The sequence below is a fragment of the Salvelinus fontinalis genome, chromosome 34, assembly GCF_029448725.1.
Source record: "Salvelinus fontinalis isolate EN_2023a chromosome 34, ASM2944872v1, whole genome shotgun sequence".
Lineage (NCBI taxonomy): Eukaryota > Metazoa > Chordata > Actinopteri > Salmoniformes > Salmonidae > Salvelinus > Salvelinus fontinalis.
This window is the reverse complement of record NC_074698.1, coordinates 27,980,117-28,002,185: the sequence shown is the minus strand read 5'-3', so window position 1 is coordinate 28,002,185 and position 22,069 is coordinate 27,980,117. Positions and strand designations below refer to the sequence as shown.

Sequence of the window (22,069 nt, the reverse complement as noted above, 5' to 3'; positions counted from 1 at the left end):
GCAGGTTGTAGATTGAAGCATCATCCTTGTATCTGATGTAAATGCCTTTGAGTTCCTTAGTGGCGTTTTTGAAGACGTCAGTAAAAAAAATATACAGTACCAGTCAAAAGTTTGGACACACCTACTCTTTCAAGGGTTTTTATTTTGACAATGTTATAGATTGTATAATAATAGTATAGACATCAAAACTATGAAATAACACAAATGGAATCATGTAGTAACCAAAAAATGTATATTTTAGACTTTAGATTCTTCAAAGTAACCACCCTTTGCCTTAATGGCAGCTTTGCACACTCTTGGCATTGTCTCAACCAGCTTCATGGGGTAGTCACCTGGAATGCTTTTCCAACAGTCTTGAAGGAGCTCCCACATACACTAAGCACTTGTTGGCTGATTTTCCTTCACTCTGCAGTCCAACTCATCCCAAACCATCTCAATTGGGTTGAGGTCGGGTGATTGTGGAGGCCAGGTCATCTGATGCAGCACTTCATCACTCTCCTTCTTGTTCAAATAGCCCTTACACAGCCTGGAGGTGTGTTTTGGGTCATTGTCCTGTTGAAAAACAAATGATAGTCCCACTAAGCGCAAACCAGTTGGGATGGCGTATTGCTGCATAATGCTGTGGTAGCCATTCTGGTTAAATATGCCTTGAATTTTAAATAAATCACTGACAGTGTCACAAGCAAAGCACCCCCACACCATCACACCTCCATCATCCGCTCACTTACTCTGCATCTCACAAAGACATGGCGGTTGTAACCAAAAATCTCACATTTGGACTCATCAGACCAAAGGATTTCCATCGGTCTAATTTCCATTGCTTATGTTTCTTGGCCCAAGCAAGTCTCTTCTTCTTATTGGTGTCCTTTAGTAGTGGTTTAGTTGCAGCAATTCGACCATGTAGGCCTAATTCACGCAGTCTCCTCTGAACAGTTGATGTTGAGATGTCTGTTACTTGAACTCTGTGAAGCATTTTTTGGGCTGCATTTGGAGGTGCAGTTAATTGCAGATTTCTGGTAACTCTAATAAACGTATCCTCTGCAGCAGAGGTAAATCTGGGTCTTCCTTTGCTGTGGCGGTCCTCATGAGAGCCAGTTTCATCACAGAGCGTGATGGTTTTTGCGACTGCACTTGAAGAAACTTTCAAAGTTCTTGACATTTTTCGGGTTGACTGACCTTCATGTCTTAAAGCAATGATGGGCTGTTGTTTCTCTTTGTTTATTTGAGCTGTTCCATAATATGGACTTGGTCTTTTACCAAATAGGGGTATCTTCTGTATACCAACCCTACCTTGTCACAACACAACTTATTGTCTCAAACGCATTAAGAAGGAAATAAATTCTTACCGGAAAAAAAAATCTCCTTACCGGAAGGCAAAACATTTCCCTGTTAGTCGTCGCATCCCACACTCTGTTAACAGATGCTGCCAATACCGGTTATGTTACTTGCATCCGTCCATGAAAGATTACTCTCCCATTTACTTTATGTTTCTATCTCACGCTAAACTGAGTTACAAGAAGTAAATCAAATCGCTTTTGGGATCCTGGTTGAGTCTCTTGATTTTCAGCTTCTCTGGCGCTAGCACAAACTGGCTAGCACGGATATACTGTACACTGATTTTACAAAACATTAAGAACACCTGCTCTTTCCATGACAAAGACTGACCAGGTGATTCCAGCTAAAAGCTATCATTCCTTATTAATCTCACTTGTTAAATCGACTTCAATCAATGTAGATGAAGGGGAGGAGACAGGTTAAATAAGGATTGTTAAGCCTTGAGACAATTGAGACATGGATTGTGTATGTGTGCCATTCCGAGTGTGAATCGGTAAGACAAACGATTAAGTGCCTTTGAACGGGGTCTGATAATAGGTGCCAGGCGCACCTGTTTGTGTCAAGAACTGCAACGCTGCTGGGTTTTTCACACTCAACAGTTTCCCGTGTGTATCAAGAATGGTCCACCACCCAAAGGACATCCAGCCAACTTGAACAACTGTGGAAAGCATTGGAGTCAACATAGGCCAGCAACCCTGTGAAGCACTTTCGACACCTTGTAAAGTCCATGCCCCGACAAATTGAGGCTGTTCTGAGGGCAAAAGAGACCGGGTGCAACTCAATATTAGGAAGGTGTTCCTAATATTTGGCAAACTCAGTGTAGGGTGACAGTGCAAAAGCAGCTATTCTTAAAACTGATTTTTTTTTTTAAGTAGCTTACTGGTGCTATCACTTTATTCATTAATTTTTCGCATGATTCTTCTGACTGTCGAACTCCTTCTGAGAGGCATCGTTCAAAAGTCTCATAAGCCTCATCCAAAGTTTGACCAATGGGCTTGATCTCATCCTTGAGCCTCTGTTCCAGAACCTGGCACACCTCTTCTTTGCTGTCTGTCTGAAATTCAAACTCAACATAATCAATATAATACATTGATTCACATGTAAGGAATATGTTTTCTGAGAGAAATACTTTGTTCTGCCTTAAGTACAATACCATGTCACTGCTTTTGGCTCCTTCTATCAGAGAGAGGATCCCATAGGCTCCAGAAACATAATCTGAAGTCTTTGTACTACGATCATTGAGATTTCTGAGAAATTCCTGAAGTTTGGGTATTTCTGCAACATCAGTTAAAAACAAAATATTTATTTCTACCTTTGGTTGGTGTCAGTGTTCTTTGATGCTCTTATTGATCCTGGATTAAATTCTTGATCATTTAATTTTCCGTTTGATTAACTGAATTATTGATTATGGGCATAATCCTAGTTATGCATGCAGAATTTCAATTAGGAATCAGCGCATATTAGTGGTCAAAAGAGCAGGATGTTATTTCCTGAGAAGACGAGTCTCCTTAGAATATAGTGAAATGTTTCAGAGGATATGAGGATAGCTTAGCATGCTGTATGTATACACACTACCCACAATATTTGAGAGACAACAACAACCTGCATTATTGAGTATCATATGGTCCAGGTTACACTTGTAATTGTTATTGATTAAGACATATTGCATGTTTAAATGTTCCAGATACGACAGGTCATACTCAAATATGCATGCTGCTTAGGTGAAGTTTGTTGCTATGTAAGGTAATTAACAACACAAATAATCTAAAAAAATGCATAGGCATAAAAATAGGGGACACAATTGTCTCTATGTTGTAGAATCAATAAACACGTTCAGTTATCGTACCTGTCTCTTCTTGTTGCAAATGCTTTTCCTTTTGGTATTCCTTGGAACTCACAGTAAACACCTGAAGGAAATCCTTTCCCCCACTGAAGTGTTTCTGAAAGGTGTTTATGAGACAATGACAGAAAATGAAACCATGTCCACACACTGACATTTTGTAAGGTGTAAAAAAAAATCGAAATTCATTATGCTCATGCAAACAGTTGCGCTTCAACCATTTAAAAAAAATAATTCAATACATTTTGAAGATTTTGATATGACTGATAAATACCAGATTAGAACAACTTTCTTACCTTATCATAAATACAAATAAGCACCTATTACTCAATTGTTTGTTTTGTATATTAGACAACACAAATGTCTAATGAAAAGCTTTAGTGTACAATGTAATCTTGCTTTCATTTAATTCCATGAAATTCTTAATCTTCACCACTACAACATACAGTATGAGCATGTTGACAAGTCACAAAAGATTCCTTTATGTCAGTTGGGACTTACCTTGACTTCTTTTTGTTTGTTGAATTTGTCCCTCACTTGCCTCTTGGTTGTTTCATTTCTGCGCAAAATAGAGGTACGTGCATTTGCCTTTTGATTTTCCTCAATGTCGTCTGTCTTGGTGCAGATGAAACTGATGCTTCGACATTCTCCACCAGGCCCGATGAGGCTAACGGTGCTGTCTAAAATCTCCCATGATTCCTTTTCTGAAGTTGCTCTTGCAATGTCGCTCACAATCCACACAGCAGAGCAGTTTCCAACAAACTAAAGAAGTGTAAAATTAACTTAAAACATCCCAACATTAATGGTGTAAAATACACAATAAACATAATATTAATAACATACATAGGCCTATATAATATGTTTAATCAATTGAACATACATATAAATAAACTCAAATACATAGTTATAGCCAGACATTTGGCCCTGTACCTATGATGTTAATCTAACATCAACCAAATTAGAAATTGTATGTATACAATTCTAAATTGAATATCGAACCATTACCAATAAGAATTGTAAATAATTACCGATTTCCACATCTCATCTCTGCTCTTGTTGCAGTCTCCATTGCCTGGAAGATCAACCAGCACAACATGCTCCAGCAGGTCTTTGGAGTTTGGCACCTTGATGGTTATACACTTCACAAGTGGCCAATACTGTCTTTTAAATGTATCACTCTGTGTGTCACTCCGTGTGTAACAAGTTATCTTTTCAGAGAGTTTTTTTGCCTGCAATTGTAATAAAGTATCATTACATGCATTGGTGAAAAAATTATTTTCTCCTAAAGAACACTTTGACAAAGTTCAAAGAGCCTAAAAGATGTACAGTAGTTCCATATTTTCCAGCAATAGCTTACAAAAGGGAATTTGTTGTGGCCAACTTCTCGCAAGTTTGTGGCAAATCTGCTGCAAATTATATAGTGGGCCACGAAATGTTGCCAGAAGTTTGCAAATGTTTGCCGCTAGTGGTGAGTTTGTGGCAATTCTTTGGCCACAATAATATTTATTCCCACTAGTGGCAAAGAGTTTACTAGAAGCCGCTTCTGGTGAACACATGAGTTCCAAGACCTGTATCCATTGACGACCAATCAGGGGGATTTGAAAATCTGTAGGAAGCTTGGTTTCCATTTATCTAGCTAGCTACCTACCAAAGTTGTCCGGTGAGTGTCTAACTTATTACTTAAACATCTTAATAAACTTTAAAATTGTGTTAGCTAATTGATGCCTAGTTAGCAATGTCATGTTTTATGGGATACAGTGAAACACATTTTGTTGATATCAGTTTTAATCTGTCAGCACCACTGGCTGGCTAGCGCTTAGCTAACTAACGTTAGCTATCCTATTTTTTCACAATTAATGTGATAGCTAGCTAGCTAACTAATGATATGCCTAAACACTTATCTTTTTTGGTGAATACATTGCTGTAATTTAATACCAATATGCATGTCAATATGCTAGAGTCTCTGTTCACTAGCATGTTAGCTAGCACAACAGCTAAGGTAGCAACAATATGAGCTGACTTGACATCAAAGCAAGACTTCACTTTTGCAGATGGATACCCTTCCCCTACCCGTGGTGTTGGAGGAGGATTCATTAACACCCTGGAAAGATGCTTGTGGTGCACTCACTCATAACACGTTTTCTGAGTGATAAATTAGTTGATCATCTTCAAGCTTGTTACAGGCTTTGGTTTTTCCATTTATGTTTTGAGGTTGGACTTCAGCACGTATTGCACACCGGTTGGTGTCACCTCGTTAGTCAGTATGTGTTACACCTGTGCTGGTTGCCATCTCTTTAGTGGGAAGGTGTTTCAGCTGTGCTTGCCCAGGTGCTGTTTAAGAGTGCCTGGCCCAGTGTTCTAGTTGTCTTGAGAGATGTGTAGGGTCATCACCTGTAGTTGGCGCTCCCTATTTGATTTATAGGAGAAAAAAATCAATTTTTGGGGGTTGCATCCTGTCTTTATGTTTGGTGTGGGTTTTTCTTTTGTTTGCCTCTTCTTTGTGAGCGCTCATGCTGGGTGTATTTTGGGCACCCTATGGGACTCTCAATCATGGCCAGTTGTGATGCAGCCTGGAATTGAACCAGGGTGTCCAGAGTGATACCTCAAGATCTGATTCAGTGCCTTAGACCGCTGCGCCACTCAGGAGCATTTACATTCTGAAGGTATTCAGATCCCTTGACTTTTTCCACATTTTGTTTTGTTACAGACTGTCACGCCCTGACCTTAGAGATCCTTATTATTCTCTATGTTTGGTTAGGTCAGGGTGTGACTCGGATGGGAAAGTCTATGTTTTCTATTTCTTTGTTTTTTTGGCCGAGTGTGGTTCCCAATCAGAGGCAGCTGTCTATCGTTGTCTCTGATTGGGGATCATTAATAAGTTGTCATTTTACTTTTGGGTTTTGTGGGATCTTGTTTTCTGTTTAGTATCTGAGCCTGACAGAACTGTGCGCTTTCGTTTTTTTTGTCTTTGTTATTTTGTTTGGTGTTGTCAATAAATATACGATGTATGCCTACAGCGTTGTAGGCGCCTTGGTCTCCTTCTCCCAACGAGAGCCGTTACACAGACTTCCTCTAAAATTGATAAAATATGTTTTTTTTTCATCAATCTACACACAATAAACCATAATAACAAAGCAAAACGTTTTTTTTAAATGTTCGCAAATGTGTATATAAAATAAATATCACAATTACATAAGTGTTCAGACTCTTTACTCAGTGCTTTGTTGAAAAACCTTTGGCAGCGATTAAAGCCTCGAGTCTTCTTGGATATGACACTACAAGCTTGGCACACCTGTATTTGGGGAGTTTCTCCCATTCTTCTCTGCAGATCCTCTCAAGCTCTGCCAGGTTGGATGGGGAGCATCGTTGCACAGCTATTTTCAGGTCTCTCCGGAGATGTTTGATTGGGTTCAAGTCCGGGCTCTGGCTGGGCCACTCAAGGACATTCAGAGATTTGTCCCGAATCCACTCCTGCGTTGTCTGTCTTGGCTGTGTGCTTAGGGTTGTTGTACTGTTGGAAGGTGAACCTTCCCCCCAGTCTGAGGTCCTGAGCGCTCTAGAGCAGGTTTTCATCAAGGATATCTCTGTACTTTGCTCTGTTCATCTTTCCCTTCATCCTGACTAGTCTCCCAGTCCCTGCCGCTGAAAAACATCCCCCATGTTGCTGCCACTACCATGCTTTACTGTAAGGATGGTGCCAGGTTTCCTCCAGATGTGACGCTTGGCATTCAGGCCAAATAGTTCAATCTTGGTTTCATCAGACCAAAGAATCTTGTATCTCATGGTCAGAGTCCTTTATGTGCCTTCTGGCAAACTCCAAGCTGGCTGTGAAGTTCATTTTTACTGAGTAGTGGCTTCCGTCTTTCCACTCTACCATAAAGGTCTGATTGGTGGAGTGCTGCCGAGATGGTTGTCCTTCTGGAAGGTTCTCCCATCTCCACAGAGGAACTCTGGAGCTGCCACTGTGTTCTTGGGGACCTTCAATGCTGCATACATTTGTTGGTACCCTTCCCCAGATCTGTGCCTCGACACAATCCTGTCTTGGAGCTCTACGGACAATTCCTTCGACCTCGTGGCTTGATTTTTGCTCTGACATGCACTGTCAACTGTGGGACCGTATATAGACAGATGTGTGCCTTTCCAAATCATGTCAAATCATATTGAATTTACCACAGGTGGACTCCAATCAAGTTGTAGAAACATCTCAAGGATCATCAATGGAAACAGGATGCACCTGAGCTCAATTTCGAGTCTTATGGCAAAGGGTCTGAATACTTATGTAAATAAAGGTATCCGTTTATTTTTAATACATTTGCACAAATTTCTAAAAACCTGTTTCGCTTTGTCATTATGGGGTATTGTGTGTAGAATGAGGGATTTTTTTCAATTACATTTTAGACTGAGGCTGTAACGTAACAAAATGTGGAAAAAGTCAAGGGGTCTGAATACTTTCCAAATGCACTGAGTCAGGAAGAAGAGAACTAGTAGACAACTGTCTTAGTGATGTATAGTGTATACTGTGGATCTCTAGGAACAGTTGGCCACACATTTTAAATGTAGTAGTTTTTAGTAGAGCTAAGTCCCAGTTTATTCTCGATACTTTGTTTGTTTATGTAGCATTTATACAAGGCAGAAAAATTGTTTCCATGCTGAAAAATATATAGAATTCCAGTTTCAGTGAGAAGCATTGCAATATCAAGGCAACTTTGTAACAGCTGACCCAGTTTTTCCAATGCCAAACCTGGCCATTAGCCGCTGAGTCTACCTTTTAACTTCTTATGGCTGCAGGGGCAGTATTGAGTAGCTTGGATGAAAGGTGCACAGAGGTGCCCATAGTAAACTGCCTGCTCCTCAGTCCCAGTTGCTAATATATGCATATTATTATTCATATTGGATAGAAAACACTCTGAAGTTTCTAAAACTGTTTGAATGATGTCTGTGAGTATAACAGAACTCATATGGCAGGTAAAAACCTGAGAAAAAATCCAAACAGGAAGTGGGAATTCTGAGGTTGGTCGATTTTCAACACAGCCCCTACAGAACACACAGTGGGATATGGATGAGTTTGCACTTCCTACGGCTTCCACTAGATGTCAACAGTCTGTAGAACCTTATCTGATGCCTCTACTGTGTAGTGACTGTGTAGTGGGGCCGAAGGAGACAGGAAATAGTCAGGTCTACCATGACCTGGCCATGCTCTGACCATGCGCGTTCACATGAGAGGGAGCTCTGTTCCATCGCACATCTGAAGTCAATGTAATTCTCCGGTTGGAACATTACTGAAGATTTATGTTAAAAACATTCTAAAGATTGATTCAATACATCGTTTGACATGTTTCTACTGACTGTTACGGAACTTTTTGACATTTCGTCAGCTTTTAGTGAACGCGCTTTCTGACTTTGGATTTGTTTACCAAACACGCTAACAAAAATAGCTATTTGGACATAAATGATGGACATTACCGAACAAAAGGAACATTTCTTGTGGAAGTGGGAGTCCTGGGAGTGCATTCCGACGAAGATCAGCAGAGGTAAGTGAAGATTTATAATGATTTTTATGAGTTTTGTTGACTGCTTCCTTTTGTGGCTGAACGCTGTTCTCAGATTATTGAATGACTCCTGTCTTTGGCTGCAAAAATGACTGTGTTTTTCTGTGATTTTGCGGTGACCTAACATAATCGTTTGTGGTGCTTTCGCTGTAAAGCCTATTTGAAATCGGATTAAAAACAAGCTTACCTTTAAAATGGTATAAGACATACAGTGGGGAGAACAAGTATTTGATACACTGCCGATTTTGCAGGTTTTCCTACTTACAAAGCATGTAGAGGTCTGTAATTTTTATCATAGGTACACTTCAACTGTGAGAGACGGAATCTAAAACAAAAATCCAGAAAATCACATTGTATGATTTTTAAATAATTAATTTGCATTTTATTGCATGACATAAGTATTTGATCACCTACCAACCAGTAAGAATTCCGGCTCTCACAACCCTGTTAGTTTTTCTTTAAGAAGCCCTCCAGTTCTCCACTCATTACCTGTATTAACTGCACCTGTTTGAACTCGTTACCTGTATAAAAGACACCTGTCCACACACTCAATCAAACAGATTCCAACCTCTCCACAATGGCCAAGACCAGAGAGCTGTGTAAGGACATCAGGGATAAAATTGTAGACCTGCACAAGGCTGGGATGGGCTACAGGACAATAGGCAAGCAGCTTGGTGAGAAGGAAACAACTGTTGGCGCAATTATTAGAAAATGGAAGAAGTTCAAGATGACGGTCAATCACCCTCGGTCTGGGGCTCCGTGCAAGATTTCACCTCGTGGGGCATCAATGATCATGAGGAAGGTGAGGGATCAGCCCAGAACTACACGGCAGGACCTGGTCAATGACCTGAAGAGAGCTGGGACCACAGTCTCAAAGAAAACCATTAGTAACACACTACGCCGTCATGGATTAAAATCCTGCAGCGCACGCAAGGTCCCCCTGCTTAAGCCAGTGCATGTCCAGGCCTGTCTGAAGTTTGCCAATGACCATCTGGATGATCCAGAGGAGGAATGGGAGAAGGTCATGTGGTCTGATGAGACAAAAATAGAGCTTTTTGGTCTAACTCCACTCGCCGTGTTTGGAGGAAGAAGAAGTATGAGTACAACCCCAAGAACACCATCCCAACCGTGAAGCATGGAGGTGGAAACATCATTCTTTGGGGATGCTTTTCTGCAAAGGGGACAGGACGACTGCACCGTATTGAGGGGAGGATGGATGGGGCCATGTATCGCGAGATCTTGGCCAACAACCTCCTTCCCTCAGTAAGAGCATTGAAGATGGGTCGTGGCTGGGTCTTCCAGCATGACAACGACACAAAGCACACAGCCATGGCAACTAAGGAGTGGCTCCGTAAGAAGCATCTCAAGGTCCTGGAGTGGCCTAGCCAGTCTCCAGACCTGAACCCAATAGAAAATCTTTGGAGGGAGCTGAAACTCCGTATTGCCCAGCGACAGCCCCGAAACCTGAAGGATCTGGAGAAGATCTGTAGGGAGGAGTGGGCCAAAATCCCTGCTGCAGTGTGTGCAAACCTAGTCAAGAACTACAGGAAACGTATGATCTCTGTAATTGCAAACAAAGGTTTCTGTACCAAATATTAAGTTCTGCTTTTCTGATGTATCAAATACTTATGTCATGCAATAAAATGCAAATTAATTACTTAAAAATCATACAATGTGATTTTCTGGATTTTTGTTTTAGATTCCGTCTCTCATAGTTGAAGTGTACCTATGATAAAAATTACAGACCTCTACATGCTTTGTAAGTAGGAAAACCTGCAAAATCGGCAGTGTATCAAATACTTGTTCTCCCCACTGTATGTATGTTTGAGGAATTTTAATTATAAGATTTCTGTTGTTTGAATTTGGCGCCCTGCACTTTCACTGGCTGTTGTCATATCATCCCGTTAACGGGATTGCAGCCATAAGAAGTTTTAAACTTCCATTGGTTGAAAGCTATTGCTCAATTGTCACTTGGCTCATGTACATTCATGTATTTGCCCTTTTAAGCATCCTAAGATCAGCATCCCCTTAGTGTTCAATTTAAGGGGATTTCAAATTTCAAATTGGCTCATGTACATTCATGTATTTGCCCTTTTAAACATCCTAAGACCAACATCCCCTTAGTGTTCAAATTTCTCTCATATACAGTAGATGTTGTAGCAACTGCACATAAAACTACAAAATAAACAATTTATTTGCTAAATATCTGGTCTTTGCTCTTATCTTCATTAGCATGCTCACTTCAAGTTGTATTGGATACATTTTTATCTGTTAAGACATTGCATACAATGTTTAGTACATTTAGTAATTTTTGTATGTTTGGTTTAGTTTTCTGTGAGAAGCAACTTCATTTAAAGTGAATGTTATTTGGTTTACGTAGATACAACATTTCAATGTTAACACAGAGTAACCAAAAACCTGATTTAATTTCATATGTATACTATGTTTGCAGCAAACAGTTACATTTTTGCCACAAGCTTCCCAGAATTGTTTGCCACAAGTTCACAAGTCACTGCAAATGTGCCGCAGTAGTTTGCCGTGAAAATATGCGCTTGCTGCAAATTTGTGCCAAATTGGCCAAAGGTTTGCCACAACTGTTTGCCAGAAGGCAGTTTTTTTGGTAAGGGAATAAATACATGATTTAATATAATTTGCAATCAGATGTGGTTACCTTCTTTAAATTATTTTTTTAACAATGATTTTCACCTTAGCACACAATCTTCACAGAAGTGAACTAGCATGACAGTAACTTACTGTGTCACATACAAATATTTTCTTGACTGATAAACGGAACTCTGGAATTTCTCTGAAGTGCTTCCTGTCCATTAGTTCTTCTAAGGTTGCCCCACGTCCATCTTTTCCATACAAAGATGATATCTTTTCATCATCATCGCCATCATCGTCGTCATCCCTTTCATGGTCTTCATCATTTCCATCCTCATAAGATCTGTCTCTTAAGATGGACCATAGCTCCTCTTTCCATTCCTAATAAAAATGTAAAACCATTACAAATGTGTAATGCATACTCTCTTCATTTGAAAGTCCTGCATTACAAAACCACCTAGCCCCCCAAATGGTGACCAACACATAGTATACAAATAGGGGAAAAGGCGGTATGCCAAAACTAAAGATTTACACACAAGAAACGTGGGATGGCCCAAGAGGCTACAGTCCAGCATCACTGCAATCTGACTAATTATGACCCACACCTCAAACTCACTCGCAACTTACTACTGCTGTTACTACAATTACTGCTCTGCTATTAGGCCTTCTACTACTACTACTACTGCCTACAGTCACTATTACACTATGGCAACTAACCCACAACTATTTATAGTAGTCACTACTAGTCTCTCTCCACATCAACTCCCTTCCCCTCCCACAGAGGTGTAGAATTGTGGCTAGAAACCAGTTTGCCGTTTCCAGGTGGGCACACCCTTTACCATGTTACTGTGCAAGAAGCATTATGCACAAGGGCACATCCCGTCCCTTTACCCCATTACTGTGGAAGGTACCGCAGTGTGCACCCTTATAACTTGTTCAACCTTAAATAACGTTCTGTGGCAGGTAGCACAGTTTCTGATCAACTCTCATACATAGCTAAGAACTACAGGAATGAAGCCTATCAGATACTGCAGTGGGAATCTACCTCTCTATTTGTATAAAACCTTTGTTTCCTCATATCTGTCAGAACATCAAAGTGTTTAACCCTTTTCATCTGGACCTGATTGTGTAACAGCGAAGCACCTTACACCAATCAGAGTGCTGAATTAGCCATCATGTTGAGCCTGCGTGCTGGCCGCTCTGATGAACTCTCATTCTGCCACTGAGTCATTACTAAAGAACTACAGATCATGTAAATCGAGTGCTATTTGCATGTGAAAATGTCACGGGATGCATTTGTTCTATTGTTACCATGTTTGTTGGAGGCCCAGGCTTTGAGGTTACTCACAAATGAAGGAGTGTGACTTGTATTCATGCTCATCACCAGCTCCACAAACCCTGCTGACTTACTACCTGCAACATGCTATCACCCTGTTTCCTCTATACTGTAAAATTATGATTAATGTGACTTGCTTCAGCAGTCACACTCTACTCTCCAGTCACACTGGATAAGAGCGTCTGCTAAATTACCAAAATGTCAAATCTAACACATGGCGTGTGGCAATTCCCTGCAATTCACACCTCCTGTGTTGATTAGCATAAAAATCTGTGCTCGCTCCCTCTTTCCCGCCCAAAATGGGTCTGTAGATTAACGTTGCCGCGTGAAACCAGCTGATAGGCAACCTCAGCACTGTGTACCGCACGGCCATTTTGCCTGTGATTTCACCTCCTCATGAGGTCAGTATCTTCCAAAACAGAGATTGGAGAAAGGAATATAGGGTGTGTAACAGTTTTCCTTGGGTTTAATTTAAATTTCAACCCTGCCCACCACCCAAATAATCATCAATTCAGAGCACAGCTGCAAGTGACCCATCGTAGCATTAATATTTTTATGTGCAACCTGGAATTGAAATTTAAAAGGACCAGGACCAGGACCAGCACATAGCAAGAAAATCCCCCTCAAATTTGTGCCGTTTGCGAGCAATGTTAGGCTACATTGTATCATTGTTCCTTTTATCATTGCTTCTTCTTTTAAATTAATGCAAGGTGTCAATTGGATCAATGACAGACCTCGATTCAGATATTAGTTTTAGTGGCCTTGATATGTTTCAAAGAAGCCTTTCATTAAATGTACTGTTCATCATGACACCACAAAACATTGTGAGATTAGGATATAAACAGATGAAACAGATGCTATTACCTCCTCTGTCATGAACTCAATCTCTGCGATGTATTTAGAGTCCGAGTCTGTCATATTGGCCTCCACCTGAATCATGACCGAGGTGCACGCCCCTTGGTTTCCAGAGGGCAGCAGTTTCTTCTCACCCAAGATGGTGTTAATCAAGAAGCTCTTACCAGCTCCAGTCTTCCCAAAAACACCCACTATCTCTTTTTTGTCTTTCTCCAAAGTTTGGATTTTACCTCTGTTAGAAATGAAAGACGAAAATAATTAAAGCAATTTAGTGGATTATATGCATCTCCCCACATTTAAAATTGCATACCTGGAGCCTCCCGAGTGGCACAGTGGTCTAAGGCACTGCATCGCAGTGCTAACTGCGTTACTACAGATCCTGGTTTGATCCCAGGCTGTGTCGCAGCTGGCCGTGACCGGGAAACCCATGAGGCGGTGCACAATTGTCCCAGCATCGTCCGGGTTAGGGAAGGGTTTGGCCAGCTGGGATGCCCTTGTCCCATTGCGCTCTAGCGACTCCTGTGGCAGGCCGGGCGCATGCACGCTGACACGGTCGCAGGGTGTTTCCTCCGACACATTGGTGTGGCTGGCTTCCAGATTAAGCGAGCATTGTGTCAAGAAGCAGTGCGGCTTGGTGGGGTTGTGTTACAGAAAACACACATCTCTCTACCTTCACCTCTCCCGAGTCCGTATGGAAGTTGCAGCGATGGGACAAGACTGTAACTACCAATTGGGGAGAAAAAGGGGTAAAAAATGTTTTTAAATTATGCATACCTGAGGAAGTCAATGAGTTTGGTAGAAGGCAGATCATCAAGTTTGCTTTTGATACGTTGCATGATCTTCTTCACCTCTGTCTTGGTTTCAGTTTCTGTCAGAGTTAAACACAGGTCACCAGTCAGCTATAATCTTGTTGCGTCAACATGTGTTTATAAAGGTGAAAAAGATATTACAGGGAAATAACGTGAGTAATGCACAGTGGCATTCAGATCTGCTATATAATACACTGAGATAACCTTTTTCTGTGTGCTGATGTTAGAGGAATTTACAGCATGTGTGAAGTTAAAGGAGTACTCCACTCAAACAAGCATATACAGTATCTACTACTCTTAGAGAGATGGCTACAAGAGCAGAGCACTGGAATCTATAACACCACAGACACACTTTGATTTTGGAGTGAACTGCAATTGTAGCTTGTCCTACTGTGCAACCTGCAATCAGTGAACAGAACAGTGAACTGTCAGTCATGTACATTTGTATGATTCTCAATTAGGAATCTCTACAATACATCATGTTAAATGGTTTCCAATTAAACAAGTGTTTCTTAAAATGATTGTGGTTCATATAAACCCCTTCATCCACCTACCAAATGTCTCAGTTATTCTGGATGCAGCAACACGTTGTCGTTTCTTTGTTTGTTTGTTTGCATCGGTCTCATCAGATTTCCTTTTGCCTGGAAACAATTGGAAACGTATTTTATTAATGAATACACAGATCATCCAACAGCAGTCAAAGATCTCCCAATCTCCTTACAGCCAATGATGTGATGCAAATGAGTTGCATCAGTCGGTGGAAAATAACTTCAGATTATCCACTTACTGTGTGCATATGGTACACGGTACAAAGGGTACATGCAAATCAAGTGTATAGAATCTCATAATTCAATGCGTAACTGAGTGAGTTTTATTATATGTTTTGGAAAGATGGTACCACTACATTTTTCTCCTTGTCATCTTCTAAAACTAGTATTTTAGCATCATTTTTCTGTAAGTGGAGATCTGAAACAACTGTGCTTTTTACCTGGGATATTCACTTGAAGAGGGCGTGTTTTACTGGTTGAGGGTTCACTCTGAAAAAACATATAGATAATCAACAGGTTAACAAAGGAATTGTTCCACAAAACTTACAACACAAACATATCCCTATTGTTACCCTCTATGTAGCTATTATATGGGCTTTTCTTGCTTTAGTTTGAGATGCATTTTCTTTATTAATAATTTGGGTTTCTACCTGTATGTTGTTTTCACTGACTGGTATTGTTTACAGAGTAGATGTTTTCTATGTTGTATAGGGTTGTGACTATGAGAAAGCGCTTGCTAAATACATTTGATTGTTATTATCTTAAAGTATTATTTTAGTCCCCGTGGAGTGCACTGCTATCCTAATGTATGATAATTCATCTCTGTAAAATGGCCTGAAATCTTTCCAAGTTGTGCCAAGAAGTGATGCCTTAGCTGTGACCACGGACAAATGAGATATAGATTTTACCCACCTGGTCATAGACTGTTTCCCCCACTCCAGAGGTGTTCAGTGTGGGCACACTTCCTCCAAGTGTACCAAAGAGTTTATCCAATGACCTGGCGACAGACTCACAACAATTGTCATTTTGTTGACACCAACGGGATATTATATGTAGTCAGTGATGAATAAAGAAATTATGTGTTTCTTACCTTTTAGTCGCTGATCGTTTAGGAGTTTGATTTCTGGGTTTTATGATGGCCTTTTGACAAGACTCTTGATTGACCATCTCACCAGTAACCTGGGGACGGAAGCCGTGTTGAGTTATAGGGTGACAAATATAAAGGTCTGTATACTGATCTAAATAAAACAACTATGCATTTGGTTTAGGTAATTGTACTCTGGCTGAGATTTCATGTAATGTATATGGTTATATAGGAGGGTAAAGATGGTACATTTTGTGAGGAACTCTTGGAGGCCTTAATGGATACTGATGACCACGTGGCCGCTTGAATGTTCTTATCATCATCGGGTTGATTCTGTTTCTGCAGTTAAAAAACAAAATTCTCTAAGTTGTTAGGCAAAGAACAAGAACGGTACAGTAACAGTTCAGACTTTAGTTACAACAAATTAAATCTAATTATATTGGTCACATACACATGGTGTTCGTGCAATGTAGTGTATTTGAGGTTTAAAATGGCTCCTGAAGTTTAATTTCCATTTTGAAATTTCACACTTGATTTTTCCTATCGAAAAATGCATCAACCACTACAAAAAAAGTCCATTAATTATAATCAACATAATATTTCACATTTCCTATTGCTGCAAGACTATTTTCATGCTGTAGCAAACTGGCTCAAACAAAGTAAACTTTCTTTAACTAGGCAAGTCAGATAAGAACAAATTCTTATTTACAATGACAGCCTAGGAACAGTGTGTTAACTGCCTTGTTCAGGGGCAGAACGACAGATTTTTACTTTGTCAGCTCAGGGTTTCGATCTAACAACCTTTCGGTTACTGGCCCAACGCTCTAACCACTAGGCTACCTGCCACCCCTTAAAAGGGGATTTTATCCTGGCTCTGCCACCTGTATATAGTCATTACTATACTAACAACATTATATTTTCGTCATAAACATCAATTAATTTTAAAGTTTTGACTTCCTGGGCATTCGTCTGCTCATAGTGCACCACAAAGTCCAGCATTCATAGCAAATGCAGATACCGCCCGCTAGGTAGATGGGACGTGACCACAACCTTGGTTGATGGCGTTGTTTACTTCGAATGACCAACACACAGTAATCTCAGAACATAGTGTAGCATTTCATGTTTTTAAATGTTTGTTTTTCACTAACATTTGTCATCATGCCCGTGTGTTGTTCTGTCTGGCTGTGCTAACTACAACAAGCGTGAAAAAGAGTTATCTTTCACTGTTCTACCTACCAAAGATTTGCCCCGATGCTGCCAGTGGTTTGCGGCTATCGAGAATGATTCTTACGGTGACCAAAGATTATCAGAGGGATTTTCTGGCTGAACGGATTCCATTTAGTCGACAGCTGAGAAGTGATGCGATACTGTACCATCATTTTCTCTTTTCACAACAAAATGGAAGATTCTTGATTAGAAGTAACATGACGTTCGCTGGAATAGGTAAATTAGCTAGCTAACATTACAGTCGTGTATTGAACTCGGTAACGTTAACCCACCAGCTAAATCATATAGCTAGCTATCTTTTGGATGCACACTGTCAATCAATTTCGCCTATGCCATTGTAGTCACTAGAGGTTGACATGGGAGTGAATATTCATTCCTGTCCCATCTTGTCCTGTCAAATTTTTTCCAGTATTGTCTTGATCCCGCAACAGTTCTATAACCCTGGAACTTTCCTGTCCCATCTGAATAAAAAATCACTCCCGTCCTGTGAACATTTTTTACGCGCGGAAATCTGAAATAACTTCCTCCTAGCTGCTTTTCCTCTCTGATTCAGACGGGTTGGGTTAAATGCATTAGACACATTTCAGTTGAATACATACAGTTGGACAACTGCCTAGGTTTCCCCTTTTCCCTTTCCTTTCCCTTTCTGTCTGTCCTCCTCTGCGCCAGCATCGCATGATGCGCGGAGTCTCTCACTGTTGCTTCCTGTTATAGACCCCCCTCAGCTCCCAGCTGTGCCCTGGACACCATATGTGAATTGATTGGCCATCATCTATCTTCAGAGTTTGTTCTGTTAGGTGACCTAAACTGGGATATGCTTAACACCCCAGCAGTCCTACAATCTAAGCAAGATGCCCTCAATCTCACATAAATTATCAAGGAACCCACCAGGTACAACCCTAAATCCGTTAACATGGGCACCCTCATAGATATTATCCTGACCAACTTGCCCTCCAAATACACCTCTACTGTTTTCAATCAGGATCTCAGCGATCACTGCCTCATTGCCTATCCGCTATGGGTCCGCGGTTAAACGACCACCCCTCATCACTGTCAAACGCTCCCTAAAACACTTCTGCGAGCAGGCCTTTCTAATCAACCTGGCCCGGGTATCATGGAAGGATATTGACCTCATCCCGTCAGTCGAGGATGCCTGGTCGTTCTTTAAAAGTAATTTCCTCACCATCTTAAATAAGCATGCCCCTTTCAAAAAATATAGAACCTAGAACATGTATAGCCCTTGGTTCACTCCAGACCTGACTGCCCTTGACCAGCACAAAAACATCCTGTAGCGGACTGCAATAGCATCGCATAGTCCCCGCGATATGCAACTGTTCAGGGAAGTCAGGAACCGATACACGCAGTCAGTCAGGAAAGCAAAGGCTAGCTTTTTCAAACAGAAATTTGCATCCTGTAGCTCTAACTCCAAAACGTTTTGGGACACTGTAAAGTCCAAGGAGAACAAGAGCACCTCCTCCCAGCTGCCCACTGCACTGAGGCTAGGTAACACGGCCACCACCGATAAATCCATGATAATCAAAAATTTCAATAAGCATTTCTCTACAGCTGGCCATGCTTTCCTCCTGGCTACCCCAACCCCGGCCAACAGCTCCGCACCCCCCGCAGCTACTTTCCTGAGCCTCCCCAGCTTCTCCTTCACCCAAATCCAGATAGCAAATGTTCTGAAAGAGCTGCAAAACCTGGACCCGTACAAATCAGCTGGCCTAGACAATCTGGACCCTCTCTTTCTAAAATGATCCGCCGCCATTGTTGCAACCCCTATTACCAGTCTGTTCAACCTCTCGTATCGTCCAAGATCCCTAAAAATTGGAAAGCTGCCGCGGTCATGACACTCTAGACCCAAACTGTTATAGACCTATATCCATCCTGCCCTGCCTTTCTAAAGTCTCCGAAAGCCAAGTTAATAAACAGATCACTGACCATTTCGAATCCCACCATACCTTCTCCGCTGTGCAATCCGGTTTCCGAGCTGGTCAAGGGTGCACCTCAGCCACGCTCAAGGTACTAAACGATATCATAACCGCCATCAATTAAAGACAGTACTGTGCAGCCATCTTCATCGGCCTGGCCAAGGCTTTTGACTCTGTCAATCACCGTATTCTTATCTGCAGACTCAATAGCCTTGGTTTCTCAAATGACTGCCTCGCCTGGTTCACCAACTACTTCGCAGACAGAGTTCAGTGTGTCTAATCGGAGAGCCTGTTGTCCGGACCTCTGGCAGGCTCTATGGGGGTACCACAGGGTTAAATTCTCGGGCCGACTTTTTTCTCTGTATATATCAATGATGTCGCTCTTGCTGCTGGTGATTCCCTGATCCACCGCTACACAGACGACACCATTCTGTATACACCTGGCCCTCCTTTGGACACTATGTTAACTAACCTCCAAACGAGCTTCAATGCCATACAACACTCCTTCCATAGCCTCCAACTGCTCTTAAACGCTAGTGAAACCAAATGCATGCTTTTCAACCGTTCGCTGCCCGCACCCGCCCGCCCGACTAGCATCACTACTCTGGACGGTTCTGACCTAGAATCTGTGGACAACTACAAATACCTAGGTGTCTGGCTAGACTGTGAACTCTCCTTCCAGACTCATATCAAACATCTCCAATCCAAAATTAAATCTAGAATCGGCTTTCTATTTTGCAACAAAGCCTCCTTCACTCACGCCGCCAAACTTACCCTAGTAAAACTGACTATCCTACCGATCCTCAACTTTGGGGATGTCATCTACAAAATACTCTACTCAGCAAACTGGATGCAGTCTATCACAGTGTCATCCGTTTTGTTACCAAAGCCCCTTGTACCACCCACCACTGCGACCTGTATGCTCTAGTCGGCTGGCCCTAGCTACATATTCGTCGCCAGGCCCACTGGCTCCAGGTCATCTATATGTCTATGCTAGGTAAAGCTCCGCCTTATCTCAGCTCACTGGTTACGATAACACCTACCCGTAGCACGCGCTCCAGCAGGTATATCTCACTGGTAATCCCCAAAGCCAACACCTGCTTTAGCCGCCTTTCCTTACAGTTCTCTGCTGCCAGTGACTGGAACGAATTTCATAAATCGCTGAAGCTGGAGACTTACATTTCCCTCACTAACTTTAAACATCAGCTATCTGAGCAGCTAACCAATCGCTGCAGCTGTACATAGTCCATCTGTAAATAGCCCACCCACTCTACCTACCTCATCCCCATATTGTTTTTATTTACTTTTCTGCTCTTTTGCACACCAGTATCACTACTTGCACATCATCATCTGCTCATCTATCACTCCAGTGTTAATCTGCTAAATTGTAATTACTTCGCTACTATGGCCTATCTATTGCCTTACCTCCTCACGCCATTTGCACACACTTTCATAAATAGACTTTCTTTTTTTCTGTTGTGTTATTGACTGTACGCGTGTTTATTACATGTGTAACTCTGTGTTGTTGTTTGTGTCGCACTGCTTTGCTTTATTTTGGCCAGGTCGCAGTTGTAAATGAGAACTTGTTCTCAACTAGCCTACCTGGTTAAATAAAGGTGAAATAAAAATAAAAATAAAAATATATATATAACAATTATTAGCTGGAAACTTTAGACTGTTCTCAGGGCTTTGTTGTAGCTAGATATGTTTAAGTTGCGTCGGGATAATTTTAGCATTTTAGCAAACCCTATTCCTAAACTAAACCTAATTATCTTAACCTGCCACGTTAATTCTCCAAACCTACCACGTTAATTATCCTAACCTGTTACAGAAAGTCACTTATGCTATTCAAAACTGGAAGATATGCCCAGAGCACGAAAGGGGGTTACCTAGTCAGTTGTACAACTGAATGCATTCAACTGAAATCTGTATGCCGCATTTAACCCAACCCCTCTGATTCAGAGAGATGTGGAGGGCTGCCATAACTGACACTTCCCCACACGAGTTGTAGTCTTTCAGAGACTGGAAAACATATGCCAGTTTGTAGATTTAGCAATTAATCCTCTGATAGGAACATCACTGAAAAGACATCCAATGGATCTATAATTATAATCTGTGTAACAGTAGCTGTTGTACACCTAGTTTGTAAAGTACCTTGAGAAATTCTTTGTGTTTGTTTCTAAATGCAGACCTTGGTCCTATTTTTGGAATCAAGTTGATGAAGTCTTTCTCCTTAAGGAAGAGGAAACTTTCTTCATCAATTTCTTCATCTGAAATTAAGGAAATATACATTTTAGGCATCTCAATATCATCAAATAATAATGACTGTATCAAATTAACAAATAAACATACATGTTTACAATTGAGGTGAAATCTTTAGTTGAATGTGTAATAATACAATGTACAATAATACCTACATTATTTTAATCAAATCAATCAATAATTGTATTAATACACAATGTATTATACAATGTAGAATAATACATCACAAATGTCTTCACCTTCAAACCTCTGAATCAAGTCACTGAGGTTCCACTCAGTTAATTTGTCTCTGACAAAATCAAATGATGCCATGAGACGTCACTATGAAGGGAGAGAAACATAGTACAGTTTACATATTTGTGGTAGGCGATATCACATACATTTTATTCCAAAAGGTGCAAGTGCAACTATAAAGAAAAACATGATGATTTATTAAAACAACAAAAGCACATGCCATTCAGTATTTAAGCTTCATTTGCAAGAGAAAATCAAGTGCTCATGTTCTTGTGATTCCTAACCATTTTGTTATTGTAGGATGTCCGCAATAATTTTTCATAGACTTACTTGTTCTCAGACGAGTAAAGTTTATCTGAATGCAAGTATATCGGTCTTTTCAACCCTTATCTACATATTATTTTTTTAAATATATGTAATTATTCTCCTATTTACTTTGCTATAACTATTTGAAA

The 22,069-nt window shown here is 40.8% G+C and overlaps 1 protein-coding gene across 1 annotated transcript in view; it reads right to left on the bottom strand.

The window, feature by feature from the left end:
* The window catches only part of LOC129832778 (nuclear GTPase SLIP-GC-like), a 36,441-nt gene extending 14,749 nt beyond the window's left edge, over positions 1-21,692 (bottom strand). Inside the window, exons 1-15 of the mRNA XM_055896775.1 lie at positions 21,620-21,692; positions 21,273-21,388; positions 16,210-16,299; positions 15,967-16,055; positions 15,789-15,873; positions 15,317-15,365; positions 14,883-14,969; positions 14,294-14,387; positions 13,529-13,751; positions 11,479-11,709; positions 4,204-4,404; positions 3,677-3,937; positions 3,182-3,275; positions 2,489-2,610; positions 2,216-2,389 (exon numbers count right to left, since the gene is read on the bottom strand). Coding sequence (XP_055752750.1) covers positions 2,216-2,389; positions 2,489-2,610; positions 3,182-3,275; positions 3,677-3,937; positions 4,204-4,404; positions 11,479-11,709; positions 13,529-13,751; positions 14,294-14,387; positions 14,883-14,969; positions 15,317-15,365; positions 15,789-15,873; positions 15,967-16,055; positions 16,210-16,299; positions 21,273-21,388; positions 21,620-21,692 — 1,989 coding nt within the window. The remainder of the gene's footprint in view (positions 1-2,215; positions 2,390-2,488; positions 2,611-3,181; positions 3,276-3,676; positions 3,938-4,203; positions 4,405-11,478; positions 11,710-13,528; positions 13,752-14,293; positions 14,388-14,882; positions 14,970-15,316; positions 15,366-15,788; positions 15,874-15,966; positions 16,056-16,209; positions 16,300-21,272; positions 21,389-21,619) is intronic.
* Between the last annotated feature and the right edge of the window lie 377 nt (positions 21,693-22,069).